The sequence below is a fragment of the Ctenopharyngodon idella genome, chromosome 7 (genome assembly GCF_019924925.1).
Source record: "Ctenopharyngodon idella isolate HZGC_01 chromosome 7, HZGC01, whole genome shotgun sequence".
NCBI classification, from domain to species: Eukaryota; Metazoa; Chordata; class Actinopteri; order Cypriniformes; family Xenocyprididae; genus Ctenopharyngodon; species Ctenopharyngodon idella.
The window spans coordinates 1,888,985-1,906,298 of NC_067226.1; the positions used below are offsets into that span (position 1 = coordinate 1,888,985).

General features: G+C 38.9%; 1 protein-coding gene and 3 non-coding genes across 5 annotated transcripts in view; all 4 read left to right on the plus strand.

Moving 5' to 3' along the window:
• The window catches only part of acin1b (apoptotic chromatin condensation inducer 1b), a 25,107-nt gene continuing 7,793 nt past the window's right edge, over positions 1–17,314 (plus strand). Inside the window, exons 1-7 of one of the 2 annotated variants that reach the window (XM_051901422.1) lie at positions 1–190; positions 1,177–1,242; positions 2,372–2,483; positions 2,941–3,017; positions 3,706–5,250; positions 5,532–5,590; positions 15,597–15,732. In XM_051901422.1, the coding sequence (XP_051757382.1) occupies positions 53–190; positions 1,177–1,242; positions 2,372–2,483; positions 2,941–3,017; positions 3,706–5,250; positions 5,532–5,590; positions 15,597–15,732 (2,133 nt within the window). In that variant the 5' untranslated portion in view covers positions 1–52. Of the gene's footprint in view, positions 191–1,176; positions 1,243–2,371; positions 2,484–2,940; positions 3,018–3,705; positions 5,251–5,531; positions 5,591–12,882; positions 13,111–15,596; positions 15,733–17,314 lie in introns of those variants that run through there. The other variant, XM_051901423.1, reaches the window with a different exon arrangement.
• Positions 2,612–2,713, plus strand: LOC127516850 (small nucleolar RNA U6-53/MBII-28). The gene has a single exon (XR_007931098.1). It is a non-coding gene; the product is annotated as a small nucleolar RNA U6-53/MBII-28 (small nucleolar RNA).
• Positions 3,462–3,574, plus strand: LOC127516849 (small nucleolar RNA U6-53/MBII-28). Its single transcript, XR_007931097.1, has one exon. It is a non-coding gene; the product is annotated as a small nucleolar RNA U6-53/MBII-28 (small nucleolar RNA).
• Positions 5,315–5,425, plus strand: LOC127516851 (small nucleolar RNA U6-53/MBII-28). Its single transcript, XR_007931099.1, has one exon. It is a non-coding gene; the product is annotated as a small nucleolar RNA U6-53/MBII-28 (small nucleolar RNA).

Below are 17,314 nucleotides of genomic sequence, written 5' to 3' on the forward strand. Positions count from 1 at the left end.
CGCAGTGCGCTCGTGCACAGCCCCAGAAGTTCGAGCGCTCGGGTGAAGCAAAATGGCGGAACTCGAGGATGTTACGTTAGACGGCAAGCCGCTTCATTCGCTTCGTGTGGCGGATTTAAAAGCTGCCCTGGAGCAAAGAGGGCTCGCCAAAAGTGGACAGAAAAATGCACTTATTAAAAGGCTGAAAGGGGTGAGTTTGGTCAAAGGGCGGGCTTTTAATACCGTGCGCTTGCTGTCAAGTTGAGCTGAAGACGAGAGGCGACAGGCAGGCCAAGTATCGGTGCATCGAGAGCGGGAATGTTTGTCGAGTGCATATGGAGAGTTTCGATCGTTTTTCGCTTCGCACAGCAGTTGTTTTCCATATTTTATGCAGTTGAAATACGTAATTTAAATGATACATTCATACGGGTATTTTCTAAACAGTCTGGGTCATGACAAGCCGAGGTCTCAGAGTTGACATCGTGCCCGCGCGTCGTATGTTTGTAGTTGGGGGCGCGCGCTTGTCAGTCTCATGTGATGGATGCGCGTGGAAACTTGCACAACATTTATAAACACGGTAGAAATAGCCATTTGTTTCTAGTTACAATGTGAAAAGTGATAAACACGCTCATTAATTCAGTTTGGGCCATTCACATGGACTATTTCTATGTAAATCACACAACTAATTTGGTTTTAAAAACCGCGTTTTAGGGGGTCGGATTATAGGCTATTTCACACTTTTTTCACTCGTACAAAATCGCATTAACGTGAGTTTTTTTCTTTCTTTCAGTTCCTGTTTTCCATCGACAATTAGCATAACGACCGGTAAACTGCCCGATTAACGGAGTCATCTGCTAAGTATTTGCTAATGTAGTGAATAATTTGAAAGGCTAATGCCACTCCCACCCCTAATATAAACACTTCATTCAGCGATACCAAACACTCATTTGTATCAAGTCGCAAGCGGTCATGTTGTGCTGGTCGGGTAAGTGAGATATTTATGAGAGCTGTCGGACCTTTTCTTTATATGAACATGCATTAAATAGGTTTGTATCTCAAGCAACACGCTTTATCAGCTTTAGGACCGAAACCCAGTGTTTGCCATAAAAAGCAGTTCTTTTGTTTATTAGGTGTGGTGTGTCTGTCATATTTTCTGTGCTGTATTTTAAATGTGCATATTCTGTTGTCTTTGTGAAGGCACTTATGTTGGAGAATCTCCAGCGAACATCAACCCATCACATTGGTCTTCAGCCCAACTCGCAGGTAGGATTTTGTTTTTACTTTTTCTCCTCACCTCATTTGCTTTATTTATAGATTTATGTCTAAATTATCAACATGATCAAATCTTTGCTAAAAACACAATCTACTATATGCTTTCTGCTGTCTGATTGATACTTTTTAGTAAGTTTTGTGTACAAATCTTTTTGCAGTGAAATCTTTAATGATTTTTATAAAGTAAACATAAGAATAACTTTTATACCGCTAATAAAAGTAATTTCAAGAACATTTAGCTACTGGTCTGAAGCAACTTGGGTTTACTTGATTATCCATACATATTTTGTTTTACATAATCTGTTATACTGTTATAAAAAGTCTAATTGATTAACTGATCTGAATTGATTGAATTTCTTCATATAAATCAAAACAGATTGTTCAACTTTGGCCTCTGAATAAAATGTAGGCGTTTTTCCTCTTTGAGTGTAAGCTCCATGTTTTTACTATATATCATACTTTATGGACAATAAAATCCTGATGCATTAAATAAACTGCTCCATTAAAAAAAAAACGCGCACACACAAAAACAGATTTTTCTGACTATTATTACATATGTCAGGCTTTACAGGGTTAAAGGGACAGTTCAGTCAAAAATGAAAATTGTCATCATTTACTCATCCTCAAGTTGTTCCAAACCTGTATGAATTTATTTCTTCTGCTGAACATAAAAGAAAATATTTTGAAGAATATGGGTAACCAAACAGTTGATGGTCACCGTTGACTTCCATAGTATGGAAAAAAAAATCAATGGAAGTCAATTGGGCTTATCAACTGTTTGGTTATCCATATTCTTCAAAATAAATTATTTTGTGTTCATAAGAAGAAAGAAATTCATACAGGTTTGGAATAACTTGGGGGTGAATAAATTATGACAGAATTTTCATTTTTGGGTGAACTATTCTTAATAAATATAGCATTTATATATAAATGCATTATGTAATTAGTGAGACTGCCATCAGAGCATCAGATAAATGGAGTTTTAACCCACAATAAAATGTCATATATAGCCTCCGAACATCTGTTACATGCTTATTAGAAGTTTGTCGTGCTTATTGGATCCAGCAGTTGTAAATAAAATGACCTTGATTGGAGTGTGCTTTCTCTGTATATATTTCAGATTGGAGAGGAGATGAGTCAGAACAGCTTTATAAAGCAGTACCTGGCAAAACAGCAGGAGCTCCTCCGACAGAGACTGGAGAGAGAAGCCCGAGAGGCCACCGAGGCAGATGGTAAGCGGACCCACACGAACATATATATACACACAGGTTATAACACTGACTTGACTACACCATCTGTGCGGGCATTCTCAACATACAGTGATTCATAATGTTTGAAGTCTTGTACGCTTATTTAGTGTTTCCAATGATGAGCCTGCCATGCTAATACTGATGCACCAGTGTTTGTCTGGGTGTACGTGAGTTAACTTGACTTCTCACACTTGCAGTGTGCTCTGAGGAAATGCTTGGTGATTTTCAGTGCCATTAAACAGTAATACTCTTTGTTTGCTTATTAGATTACTTTTCTTTACCTGTGCATTATTGTTGCTCTGCACTTATAGCTTTCATAGGGACTTGGATTTTCACATAAGCTTGTAATCTCATTTTATTTTAGACTTTTTAGGTTGTACAATAAATGTTTTCTCCTTAAAAAGCAATATTCGTGACCTTTGCAATATGCTGCTTTCAGAGAGACAGAGTCCTGCTGACCCTGAGGAGGATGACCTCATGTCAACCAAGGGTAGCACTTCCTTTCTGCCAGAGAAGGTGAGTACGCACTAGGGATGTCACGATTTTTGAATGTTCGATTAGTTGATTTAATTTTAGAATATCGAATAGGTTGTGCGTTTATTGCCTTAAAAAAATGTTACGCACCTAAAAGCTGTCAATCAACTCTCAGACAACAGAAGAAGAACACATTGTCTCACACACGCTGTAGACTTGCGTTGCGTTAAAATTAATGTTCACATAAGTGCCATTATTCAGGCTGTTCACAATATGTTATTATATGTTAAAACACATTTAGGCAACTTAAGATCATTAGCCCCTACCCCCAGTGTCAGTGCATGTTGCTTTCAGTTAAAACAGTTCAGACATGCATTTAATCTGGGAATAGGCTTAAGCCTTGTCTGTTAATCTAGGGGATAATGTTACAAATGATTTCTATTGTAATATATCTATTGTAATATCAATTATACAGTCATGTTGTGCTTCCAATGATGAGCCTGCCATGCTAATACTGATGCACCAGAGTCTGACTCTGTCTCTCTGGGTGTAAGTGAGTTCAACAGAACTTCTCACACTTGCAGTGTGCTCTGAGGAAATAATAGGCAGCTTTCATTTATTGTCAAATAATCATATTCGGTTGATAACAGATTACATTATTACTACTGCATAAATAATTACAAATTGTGCCTATGTATGTGTTTAATCTTTCATTTACAATGTTTTCCAGCATCGCATTGTACACTCTCATCTGTCTGTAACCCAGGCGGGTGGAGGAGGGTTGCCGCAGGACCCCGGGTTAATGGGATCACACAGGTTGGATACAGGCCCTGTTCCTGTGTCTCAAGAATCACCTGACACTAAAGCTGGGAGGATCTGGCATCCTTCGTTCCTCCCCGGCCACGAGGAGGTAGCAACACCCTCTCCTCCACGAGCAGTTGCCTCCTTGTCTGTGCGCGTGGTTGGACAACCAGAGCGTCAAGGCCTGCCAATCATGATGCCCCGTTCCCAAGAGAGAGAGGGAACTGCGCCAGTTGAAGCAGGTCTTGCCCATTCAGTGTTGCAGCTGAGCCGTTCTGCAGGGGCTGCAGCTTGTTCTCAAGTTGATAGCGATGAGGATGAGGATGATGATGATGATGACAGTGAAGATGATGATGAATGGGGCCCTTCCTCACATGGGAAAAAGGACGTCCGTGCTCCTCCGGTACATGCTCCACCAGCTGCAGCCCCCCAGCGATCCCGTCGAAAGCTTCAGCCCCCACAACATATCCCTCCCCAGCCTCAACCAGTCCACCAGCCGCCTCTGCAACTCCGTCAGCCTACTCCTCCCCCATCACCACCTCCAGAGCTCTCTTTCCCACTACCTGACACTCCCAAACAGAGCCCGCATGACCAAGATGAGCCAGCCGGCATAGCAGAAGATGCTGCTCCAGGGGCAGGCATGGTCTCTTCTCCATCCCTCAAAAGACAGGAGTCCAGCTCCAGTTCTAGATCCAGCAGCCCAGAACCACCATCCACACGGAGACCAGGTCCCCTTAGCCTGCTGGTCCGAAAAATGGAGTCTGAGGGCGTGTTTGGTGCACAGAAGGAAGGGATGGAGGGAGAAGGAGAGATGGAAGTTGAAGAGCAGGAGGATGGTGAACCAGAAGCGCAAGGCTCAGCTCAGCAGCTTTTCGGGTCAGAGGTGTCCATGTCAGTACCCGCAGTGGTCCCTGCTCAACAAGATGCTCAAGACTCCGAGTTGGAGAAAGAGAGAGAGGAAGAAAAAAGAAGTGAGGAGAAAGAAAATGAGAAAGCAGATGAGACCTCTGCACCATTCCATTTGGCATCAGCCACAACTTTCCCACCTAGGAGAAAACAAATCTTCTCAGAGGTCCCACCACCTGAGTCACTTAAGTTACCCTCCAAACCTGAGCAGATGTCAGTCCTCACCACAGGGCCGAAGTGCTCTGAAGACATTGCTATGGAGACAGAGCCCTCTAAAGCAATGGCTGAATCAAAACACGAGGAGGACAAAGAAGTGGAGGTTCTAGAGAAAGAGGCACCTGAACAGTCACCTAAACCAGCAAAAGAAAGTAAAAAAGCCCTAAAATCACCACACGCTACTGGAGGAGGTGAAATAGAAAAAACAAGAAAAAGTTCACTGAGAGAAAAATCTCCTGGACGACGCTCATCAACGTCAAGTCAGACATCATCATCTGACACAGATTCAGAATCCTCTCGTTCTTCAAGCTCTCCTTCCCAGGAAAAATCCAGCCTACCCAGCCAAAAGAAGGTGAGTAATCCACAAATCAGACCTGAGGTTTTTAATTTTGTTGGTTAACTCTGCCTTTAGTGTGTTCTGATGATAAACCTGCCATGCTCATACTGATGCACCAGTCTGACTGTGTCTCTCTGGGTGTACATGAGTTCAGCACAACTTCTCACACTCGTAGTGTGATCTGAGGACAAACACAAAGGAGATTTGTTCAAATAAACAATAAAAAAAGTATATAATGGAATGAATTCACTGTAAATATGATCTTTGATGAATTTGTCTTTCTTTACTCAAACTAGGATGAGAAAAAGAACAGAAGAGCAGATGTTGAAGAAGAAAATAAGGCTCAGTCTTCCAGGTCAGCAAAGTATTTCATAGACGCACTACATTGCGTTTTATACAATGCAAAAATTCATATTATTTATTAATGAGTTTTAAACAATAAACATAATAAAATTAAACCATTAAAGTGCCCCTACTATGCTATTTGAAAGGTTCCTAATTCTGATTAGGAGGTCTCCTACAACAGGTTTACATGCATCAAAGTTCAAAAAACACTTTAATTTTCTCATAATATACATAGCACATCACCACATTTTTCAATGATTCTCAAACGATTTATCGGATGAATCAGTCTCTCTAAATTAGGGATGTGCAACAGCGACCGAGTACTCGAGTACTCGACCGTGACAGCAACGATCGTATGTAAAAATGTATTTTTTTTTTTTCTTTTTTCTCCTGATTGGTTATAGCAGCACTTTGGGCGGCACCCTGAGTTCTGATTGTTTAGCTTTCCACAGCACGCGTCAAAAGACGTGACGAGAGAGAATGGCCTCGAAGTCACGTAGTGATGTCTAGTTTCACTTTGACAAGATAGATGAAAATACAGTTCAATGCAAGCTGTGCAGCGCTTTAATCTTGTGCTGAAAATATCCTTTCAATTCTATTCATAATTAATTTAGCAATAATCATCAGTGATTTTCTTACTGTAAAATTTTGGTTGATCAGAAAGTGCAAATTGAATCCAAAATATTGCTGAAATATTAGTGACACTTTTTAAAGCACAATCGGAGTTACACTTTCGGTCAAGCTCACGTTTGTATTCGCAAACCTTTTGCAGATGAAAGTTGTACTAATAGCTACATCTGATTAATCTAATATAGGATGCGTTGGGTCGGGATATCAACATTTATTAAGATGCTGAATGCGCTGCATATCAGTGTTTAGTTTCATGCTCCAATGCAATGCCCGATATTGACTGAGTTATTTGAGACGGTCATATTGCTTTTAGATGTTTCTTTTTAAATAAAAATAAAAATGCTGATGTTATAATAATGCAGCAGTGCATTTTTCGTCATATTCGCATGGCTTCGAAAACGCGCAGGCGATTTATGGAATCACTTAATAATGTGATTAAAATAAAGCACAGATCTGCCATAAACATGGCATTATAATGAGAAATTTATAGAAATCAACAGTAAATTCTGTACTTACCCGTTATTTAGCGCGCTGTCGTGAACGCGCGTGAGCTCTTTCTCTCTTTCTCTCTCATGTTTTCATAGACAGGTTTTCATCTCATATTTTTACTTTTAACATTCATTTTCCTAACAGTCTTCAGATATTTTCATTATCTCCATGATGTCCATGCCCCGCCCCCCGCACACGCCCCGCCCCCCGAGTACTCGATTAACCGTTTTTGAAACCTATCGATGATCGAAATGAAAAATTGCCAAAAATGCCCATCACTACTCTAAATCCCTCCTTTCTGTGAGCCTGCTCTGATCTGATTGGCCGGATGGCCCAGTCTGTTGTGATTGGTCTACCACTTACTAGAGGTCTGCACGGGCTTTAAACTGAGGCCGGAACCCGGCCCGTACCCAAGATCGTTTGACCCGAACCCGAAATCCGTCGCTATAGAGATGTACCATTCTTGCTATCACAAGCCCAGACAGCTTTGTAAGACCTATACTGCACGTAACCGCTGAGCTATTAATTGGTTGAATAACAAGATCATATCGTACAGCTTTTAAATAGACAGAAACATCAGGCTAAGTAGTAGAAAAGATGCACAGAGGCCATTTGCTGTGTTATCGTGCCTCATTTCATTCTGCACTGTCATGTATCATATCGAACAATATTTTAAACATTTAAATACACATATCAAATAAAAAAATACAAAATGTGTATGATGTAGTGTTTAGATGATAGTAGTCTTGACAAAGCTGATTTCTGAGAGATGCAAGAGAAACACGGCTATTTGATTTATGAACGTGCTAGGCTCATTTCATTCATAGAGTTTACACTTATTCGTCTGTGATATCATACAATGTTTAAAATATTTAAATATACATGTTAAATGATGTAGTATTTAACAGTAGACCTACTCTTGACAAAGCTCTGATTTTTGAGACAAACAGCAGCGCGGCTATTTGATTTGTGGCTGCTCTCAGTAGTCATTCACTTCACACACACATTATTGTGTAGTAATTTTAGAGGCTTGTGTATCATTTTGTGCTATCCCCTGGCTCACCTGTTATTCGGTAAAATTCGTTGTGCTGCTTTCGAGCACAACACAGAAGATGGCACACAAGGCTTATATAACAGCCTATATAGTTTTTCTCAGTTACAGTCCCGAACCCGAAGCTATTCATGAAAACTTAACCCGAACCCGACCCGAAATCCGCGAGTTCTTCGGGGCCTGTCGGGTTGCAGACCTCTACCACTTACAGCTCCGGAGCTTCCTAAAGCTCAGCGATTGTATACACTGTAAAGACAGTAACAAAGTCATCGATTTTACCATATCAATCCGAGGGCAAGTCCGATAATGAAATATTGGAAGAACTAGTTATTCAACCCAAACCTCCATCGCAAGGATGACTTGAGCATAAGTTTCTCAGTGATACGCTAAGTTATTCAGTTTGACGTTCATCATGAGATGTTGCAACTGTAATTCCTCACCATCAGCATTAATTATGTCCATCAACAAACCGATGTGTATATTTCTAATTTATTGCTGTGCACATGTGGGAACTATATCATTAACTGTATCAATAACAGTGCTAACGTTAGCCGAGCACTAATGTGAATGACTGATGTAACATTAAAGTTTGTAAAATAAATCTTGCTCCATCCTTTATCATTACTCAAAGAAGTAAGAAGGACAGACAGTCTGCGTTAATGAACACTGTTTTAGGTAATAGTGGCCCACAGCTGATTAGCAAAAGTATTTCAGTAAGACAGTAATAACAGAGATTGTATTATCATAGGGAAATGAGAGGGTCTGTATCTCTTACCATTGGAGAAATTGTAACGACTAATTTAATCACGTGTGGCACCTCTTAGTCTATCGTGTAATGGCCTCTGATCTCCTTCCCTGCGTACCGCTACAGCCGGAGCGTTAGCATTAGCTGTAATGCTTTTTTGGCTAAAGGTTGCAGGCTTGCCTTCCAGGGGCTTTGGTAATAACGTTAGCCGGTTAGCCGGAGACATGCACAATATAGCTAAAACACAAAACTATGTATTTTGAACACTCTGTATAAAATACATCAATAATTAATCACATTTACAAGTTGTGATTCTGAGGAGCAAGTTGTTCCAAATAAAGCAGGTACTGTCCCATCTTTAACCACTGATTCTTCACAGCCTCATCCTTTGGAAGTGAAAATAAACCGAATTTCCTTTCACAGAGCAGAGCACAATATCTTGTCGACATGTTATCCACACGAACGAGCTACAGTGTTTCAGAGGGGTTCAAGTTTTTGCGGGATGTCCATGCATAACATAATAACGTAGGCGGGCATTATGCAAATGTTTTAACTTGTGACGTGTAATCTTTGTGGAAATGGGATTTGAATTACAAACTACTTGTTTAAGCGGTTCAGAGTCGACTCTTTCTTTTGAGAGACAATAACTTTATGATGCACTTTCAGCTTTACAACTTTGCAGACTGTTTACATTCACAAACAGCTACATTACACACTGCATGAAAGGTAATTTTCAAAAATCCATAATAGGGGCACTTTAAAATGCATTCTCAGACACAATATAATATCTTTTTATTTATTTTTATTTTTTTTAAGTCTTTCTGTTTCTGTTGTATCTCTCTTTCTGAAGTACCTACAGAATGTAATGTTAAAAAAATGATTCCATGATTCCCATGATCATGCAAAACCAGGAAAATGTTTTATGAAGGTTTTTCTAGGTATCCTCTACATATTCAATCTCTGTGTAATGATTTTTAAAATTATTTCAATCAAGCTCAAATAACTGGAAATTTACAGAAATTCACTGTTCAAACGGTGTGAAATCATCGTCATTCAAGTCACAAGCATTCCTTATTGTCTTTCACATCTCATTGAATTTCATAACCATTGTCTCCCCTTTGCCATCTTTGAAATCAGAGAAATTTGTCTAAATGCAGGACCACCCAGCATGTGTGAGCTCAGAAATGTATGAGCTCAAACTCTGACGTCTGTTGTCATGCATAGTTTAGTGAGATTGCCCATTTGCTCTTATTCATTGCTTTTCCACCAGGACATCCAGCAGATGGGAGTCCCTCTTGGTCTTTATTTCTTAATGACATGTAGTGGAATTAAAGGGTTAGTTTACCCAAAAAATAAATTTAAAAAACTGTCATTTACTCACCCTCATGTCTTTCCAAACCCATAAAACTTTAGTTCTATCAAGATCTAGAGTTGAAGATCTAGTAGTATCTTCAAAACACAAATTAAGATATTTTAAATTAAATCACAGGGATTTCAGTCTTTCCATTGACAGTCCATGCAGCTACCACTTTGTCACTTCAAAAAGTTCATAAAGATATAGTCAAAATAATCCATATGTATTGAGCAGTTTAATCCAAATTTTTTTGAAGAGATTGATCTCTTTATTTGATGAACAGGTTGAATTTAGGATTTTATTCTCATATAAACATTGATCTACGAACATGAACAGAAGCTCAACATGAGAATGAATTTCATTGGTTCTCACACGTCTCACAGCTTCCGTTTACCATATCTTTTGTGCATTGTTGAATGCTTATATGTGAATAAAAGCCTAAATTAAATCTGTTCATCATATAAAGTGATGTCTCATCAGAAAATTTGGACTAAACCGCTCGATTCATATGAATTAGTTTTATGATGTCTTTATGAACGTTTTGAAGCATCAAAGTGGTAGTTGCCGAGCTGTCAATGGTGGGGGACAGAAATCTCTCAGCATTCATTAAAATATAATTTGTGTTTTGAAGGTGAATGAAAGTCTCATGGGTTTGGAATGACATGAGGGTGAGTAAATGATGACAAAATTTTCATTTTGGGGTGAACTATCCCTTTACAGGGTTCCTATGCAGTATGGAATTTGATTTGAGTAATTTCCAGGTCTGGAAATGTATGGAAAAAAGAAAACGATATGGAAAATTATTTGCATTTCCAGACTATTGCCCCCATTTAGTTTTCTATAATAGAAGATTAAGAATTTAATGAAAATAAATTTATCATACAAGAAGTGTTTTTTTTTTTTTCATGGCAGCTGTTTAGTGATTCTTTAATGATTGTCAAACATGACTGAATGAATTCAAGGTGCACTTTTGCGTTTTGGGTTTCTTCCCAAGATGATATTGGCACCGAATTACAGCCTCTAAAAGGACCTTTGGAAAAATTAAAAATATACAGGCACCGCACACTGAGCCACCTATTGCACCATCAGCCTATTTTGGGGTGTGGTTTATTGGCCGCCACAAAGTATGCCAAATTTTAAACACTTTTTTTTTTTTACAGTACCAGTCTTTTTTATAGACCCTTGAACTTGGTAAATAGGACAATGCACACAGCCGTATTGTGCCATCAGCCCATTTCGTGTTAAGGTTTCTCCGCCACCACAGAGGATGCGTTAAATTGGACATTAGGCCTTGATATTAGAGGTACTACTAAGGAAAGCCAATTAATTTTTGAGCAAATAGATCTCTATAAATTCATGTGCATCCATACTTTTGTTTTCTTCATAGTAAGATGGCAGTGATCCACAAAGGAAATAGGTTATAGAGTAAAACTAGAAATAGTAATGCGTAAGAACACAAATTCCTGTGCATAGTTTCTCGAGGGCATGAAAAGGTTTCTTTCTCAAGTGCATGTCTGTCTGTTTATTTATTTATTTTAGGGGCTCTGTATGTTGTCACTTTGAGAAAATCAATGAAACAATGAAGAAAAAAACCCCTGAGAAAATAAATAGAAATATTTACAGATGACTACTAAATACCACATATAAAGCTGAAAATAATGCTGTATGAACCATTTATTGTCTGAAAATCTACAGAGAGGTTTGGAAATTTAAGTCTGGAAAAGTATGGAATTTTGAAATGGAAAATGTGTAGGAACCCTGCCTTTAATGCTACATTGGGTATGGTTAATGTGTTGGATAATTTTAATAATGTAGTGAGGAGAGCTGTGAGAACTTATGAAGCAAATACTGACTAATGGTTATTGTTGTGCACAGGTTTTTAAGAATGACTACAAGCATTAATTCTGACAAATAATTAAAAATGAAAACAACATCCTAATAAACTTCTCGTTGTATATACTAGAAATGTTTTTAGATCCCAGGGTTGTATTACAAGAGTTCTACAGTGACACTAGAAAGTTAGAATTAAATCATTTTCTGTAATTCATCAAAGTCCTATAACTAAATAAAGAGAAACTGAATAAACAAATAAGCACAAATAAACAATGTATTATGTATTAAGCAAAATGATCTGAGAGTGGAAAAGTATGTGAACCTTTGCTTTCAGTATCTGGTGTAACCTCCTTTTTAGCAGCAGAATGGCAACCACACATTTCCATTGTGGATCAGTCCTGCACATCATCAGTTTGGAGGAAATTTGTCCAGTTCTTCCATACAACACTGCTTAACTCTGATGTTGTTGGGCTTCCTTGCATGAATTACTTAAATATCTGACTATTTTATCTAAATAGGAAATCTATTTTTGCTCAATATGCTGGACCTAAAACCCTTTAGAAATAGTTTTGCAATGTTTTCTAACCAAGCAAGCGTCAACTTTAAATAAAAAATAAAAATACTCTTGGATCATTTTGGTCAATAAAAAAGTGGAAAATGCTAACATTTGTGTATTATGTTTATCTGCATTCTCTTTATCTAGTTTATTTAATAATCTGATAACAATGAATGTAAAATGTATGCAGAAATACAAAATTTAAATTCTGTGATTTTACTCACCCTCATGTGGTTCAAAACCTGTATGATTTTCTTTTTTTTCTTTGGAACATTAAAGAAGAAATGTCTGTATTTTGTCCATACAATAGACAAAAAGGTTTGGTCACCAACATTCTTCAAAATATCTTATTTTGAGCTCTGCAGAAGAAAGCAAGTCATACAGGTTTTGAACCACATGAGGGTGATGACAGAATTGTTTTTTTTTTTTTTTGTGAACTATCCCTTTAAGTGTTCACAAAATCTTTTTATTAACGTTTATTAGTTAGAAATGTACTATACACTCATCCAAATAAATACATTTTAAAACTCGTTCAAGCAATAGTTAATTTGACTTTTGAATATGAAATGTGAGGGCGGTTGTATTTTTAATCAGGCGTTCTATGTGACAGCCTATCAACCGGCGTGGCCTTGGAGGAGGGGTCCTGCTTGTACTTCTCACTTCCCCCAGCTCTGCTCAATATGGCTGCTCTGTGAGCGCCGCCGTGACTATACCGACGCATTGCACAAGAGAGAAAAAAAAAACAGCTTTGCAGCGCGTCCGCTTCTCACATTTCTTCCTACGCATCCGTGACCGTCAGAACCGGTATAGAATCGGCCGTCGCATTCCCGGTTACAGCCTGACATTATGCTGTCGGACGGCAACAAAAACGGGTAAGGGTTGAGAGAGGGAGAGGTGGTTTCTAGAAATACCCTACGGCGATAGGTTGGCACATCGTTGAGGTGATAGATATTTATATTATGATCATAATCGATCGAGCTTGTGCGGTGGTCCCTGTGCTATCTTTAGTTGAATGTGAAACGAAACATCGTTTTATCTTGGGTACTATCTCGAAATCGCAGAGGGCTTGGCTGTGTCTTAAAACCCAGCGAGCTGTCTACCTAGAGAGCATTTTTGCTGTCATAAGGATCGAATTGAATTAGATGCCGCATATGATTACCAAAAATGCTTATATGTGTATCATTAGATTTTTAAACGCAGGCGTTTTCGTCATGATGTTGGGGGAAGGGGTTCTTGTTCAGGCACTTGGGTTCATTAAGGATGTGAGCAATTCTCTGGCGTTTTTAATCACGAGAGATGCATGTAGTGTTTAATTAGTAATGGAGATACCAGTGTCCACGATGGCCTCTATGAAAAGGATTGCAGCGTCTCATCTTATAAATAAAACAATATTAACTCAGCTTGCATTTCACCGAAGTCCATTTAACAGTGTAGCTATTTATGTAAGCAATTAGTCGTAGTGTAAGTGTTACTTGGTGCTTGATAGTGTGGTAAAGAATGATCCTAGAGTTAAGTGATCCAAATTAGGTTTCAACTATTTTGTTTAAAGCAAAGCAAATCATAAGCATGGTGTTCATGTGCTAGGTATTGAAAGTCTTCAGGAGGAAAGGGGATGCACCCTAGTAAGCAGCAATGACATCAGTGATGGAAAATCACAGAAATGTTTTTAAAATGTGTTCTAAGCTTAAGAGATAAAACTTCAAAATGTCAATCTGTGTATAAATATTATTAAAGTCAGTCTTAAATACATTATTATTCATTATCTGTTATTAAGTGTCTTACTGAACAGAAAATGAACTCTGGGGCCACTGTAGTTCAGTTTGAGGCGGTCTTTCAGGTTTTCCTCTTGGTGCTTGCCAGCTTTGCATTCATGTGTAAATGTTAAGTATTCTAAGCGCTTGGCTTTTTTGTCCACGGGGGATCTAGCTACCCGTCCCCCTTCCCCTCAGCATGTGTTGACTGCTTTAATACAAAGGGAAAGCCTTGTGCTTGGAAAACCCAGAGGTAGTTTTTCCCTCCTCAGAGCAAATGGCATCAGGGCTGTGTTGTCTCTGGAGACCACGGTGCCAAGGTGTGCTGCACAGGTGTGTGTTTATGTGTGAGAGAGAGGGATTGGTTATCCATAGAACAATAAATGCAATTGAATCCCCTGTAGATATGGGCTTGCCAGGAGCCTGTTAATCTATTCCCCTGCCAGTGCTTTGTTTGCCACGGTTTAAATTTGTTATATTAAAAGTGTTGCATACAATACAGACAAGTCTGAACACTGTTGTATGTTTATTGTTGTAAGAGCTGATGGCTGCTCATGAATGTCATCAGAAGTACAATGCCATTCAAAAGTTTGGGGCCAGTAAGATTTTTAAAATGTTATTGATAGAAGTCTGTTATGCACACCAAGGCTGCACTTATTATATTAAAAAGATAGTAAAACAGTAATACTATGTAATGTTACAATTAAACTTTTTTTCTGTTTTAATATTTTAACATGTAATTTATTCCTGTGATGACAAAGCTGAATTTTCAGCATCATCATTACTCCGGTCTTCAGTGTCACATGATCCTTCAGAAATCAGTCTAATATGCTGATTTGCTGCTCAGGAAACATTCTTCTTCTTCTTATTATTATTATTATTATTATTATCAATGTTAAAAACGGTTGTGCTGCTTAATATTTTTGTGGAAACCGTAATGACCCTCGATAATGATTTTGAAGCCCTGGGAAGTTTTCATGGGAAAGCGCGCACATTTATTTGGTGGAAAGTTCGAGGGCCACAAAGCAGAATATCTGTAACCTTAAGTGGCCGCTCGCTTGATTTTTATTAGAGCTTGGATTAACAAGGTGAGTGGACTGTCTGTGCGTAGCCTTACTATTTTAATGCATCAATGACATAGTTATAAATGTACTGACTACTAGCAGTGTCATGAATCAGATTGTTTCTTTGTTTTTTCTCAGACTCACCGCTGCATTCGTGTTATATCAAGTATATGCAAATTTATATTCTCTTTCTTTTATTTCATCTGTTTGCACTTTTATTTCCTCTCTAGCTGTACAACAATTCAGTAGTACAGAGAACTCATAATTCACACCAGTTTAATTTTTAATGTGTATACGGGCCTTGGTTGATGACACTGTGGAAGTGTTGTATTGGTTTTTCCCTCTCAGTGTTTGCAAGTTTTCTGACTGTGGTTGTAAGATCTTGTTTATGTATGTATGTATGTGTGTGATGCTGGCAGTGAGAGTCATTTAGCCAGGCAGTTATTTATAGGTGAAGTGACCCAGATCAAGCAGCCTCAGCCACCTTACCCCTTACTCTCTTTCTGTCTCTCTCTTTCTCTTGTTCACTAACTCTTTCTCTAGGGAGGTAAAGCAGGAAGCTCTCTCTGAGCCTGCAGGCCAAGTTGCTATGGAGCTGGAGGGCCGCTCGCATTCAGAGAGTGCTATGCATCAGTCTGACCACCAGGGGGCAGAATCAAGTGACTCCCATCCCGAGGAGGTAAGAAGGCCCACAGAACGAAGACCCAGTGGAAACTATAACCCTGAAATATTATGAGGGGATAATTGAAGTTTGTAAGGCAGTTCTAGCTGAAACTTTTGGAGCCAAAGTAATCTCAAATTGTTATCTTTCTTCAGATTCAGTTCAGGATTGGGTATTTGACTGCTGTTACCATTATCCTCTTCTGTTTTTCCTCTTACTCAGTAGTAGAAGCAGCTGTAGCAATGTCTGAAATTAGAAACAGTTGAGGTCATTGCTTGTGTGCGAGGGGCTAAATCAGTACTAATTTTAAATATGCCGTTTACATTTTTTTTTTTTTTTTAATTAAATGTATATCCTTTTGTAGCTTAAAAGATGTTGAGATGGGTTAGAGTGGTCAACTAGTTGTCCATCGACCAGCTAGTTGATTGAGGTCAACATATATATATTTTATTTTTTTCTTATTTTAACATCAATATTTTTTTAGCAAGTGGTGCTTTAGATAGAAGTTTCGAGATGCTTTTTGCAAGCTCCATCTGATAACCCTCCTTTGAAAAGTTACATCCACTTTTATAAAACAATCCTCTTTTTCGTATTTTGTGCCATAAGTGTCTAAGTAGTACACAGCGTGTATTTGAGTTGTAGTGAGCAGATGATAGACCCTGGCAACATATAGTTAGAGATGTAGGCTCTCTCTGTCTTCTCTCTTCCCTTTTCCCTGCTACTTCTTTCTCTCTGCCACTCTTGTGTCTTTTGCTCTTGTTCCCTTTCTCTTTTTTATCTCTGGATCTGGTAGTATGACTGTTTTGTGGTTTAAAATCCCATTGATTGCTTTGTTGTGAAGGTGCCCTCCCCTCTTCCATTGCTCATACTGGTACCTGCATACTGCCACCACCTCTTCTCCTCTACCACCTCCATCACCTGCCCCGCTATGCCCAAGCGTCTCGGCTGTACCTGAGCTAGGCCCCCAGAGTCACCACTGCACACTTAGCCTGATGGAACCTGCCGGATCAGTGGCCACTGCCTCGTCATACAAAACTGATGTGGCCTCCTGATGGAACTGCTTAAGAGAAGCCAAAATAGCTGGTGAGATGGGGAGGCGTCATTCGTATTTGTGGAAAAGAATGCTGCTCACCAACAGAGACTTTTTTCAAAGTGTTTATGCTAACCAAACACAAACATCAGATGGACTTCTCATATCAGCATGATGGGAACACAGCTGTTTAAGTGTCTTGACGCCTCCTGCTATTTTTTTCTCACATTTCAGTACTTGAATGAACTGATATCTGCACAGACTCATTACACAAACACTTGCTATTTCTCACATGCCTGTGGACTGATCTCAGAAAGTCGAGTACTCTGAGATAATGAAGCGATGCTTATGGACTAACCACTGGATTTACTACCAACTATTTTTCCTGTTGTTTTTGGGTCTCATCAGTTTGTCAACAGCCATGCAGCCCTTTTTTTTTTAAAGGATTGACTTCCAATACAAATGAACTTGCTGGGATATTTCAAAGAACTTGCTCCAGTCTGATTAAAAACAGCCTTCCCAGAAAATTCCCAGATGAACTTGTGGACAGCATGAGACCCTTGAAAAAAG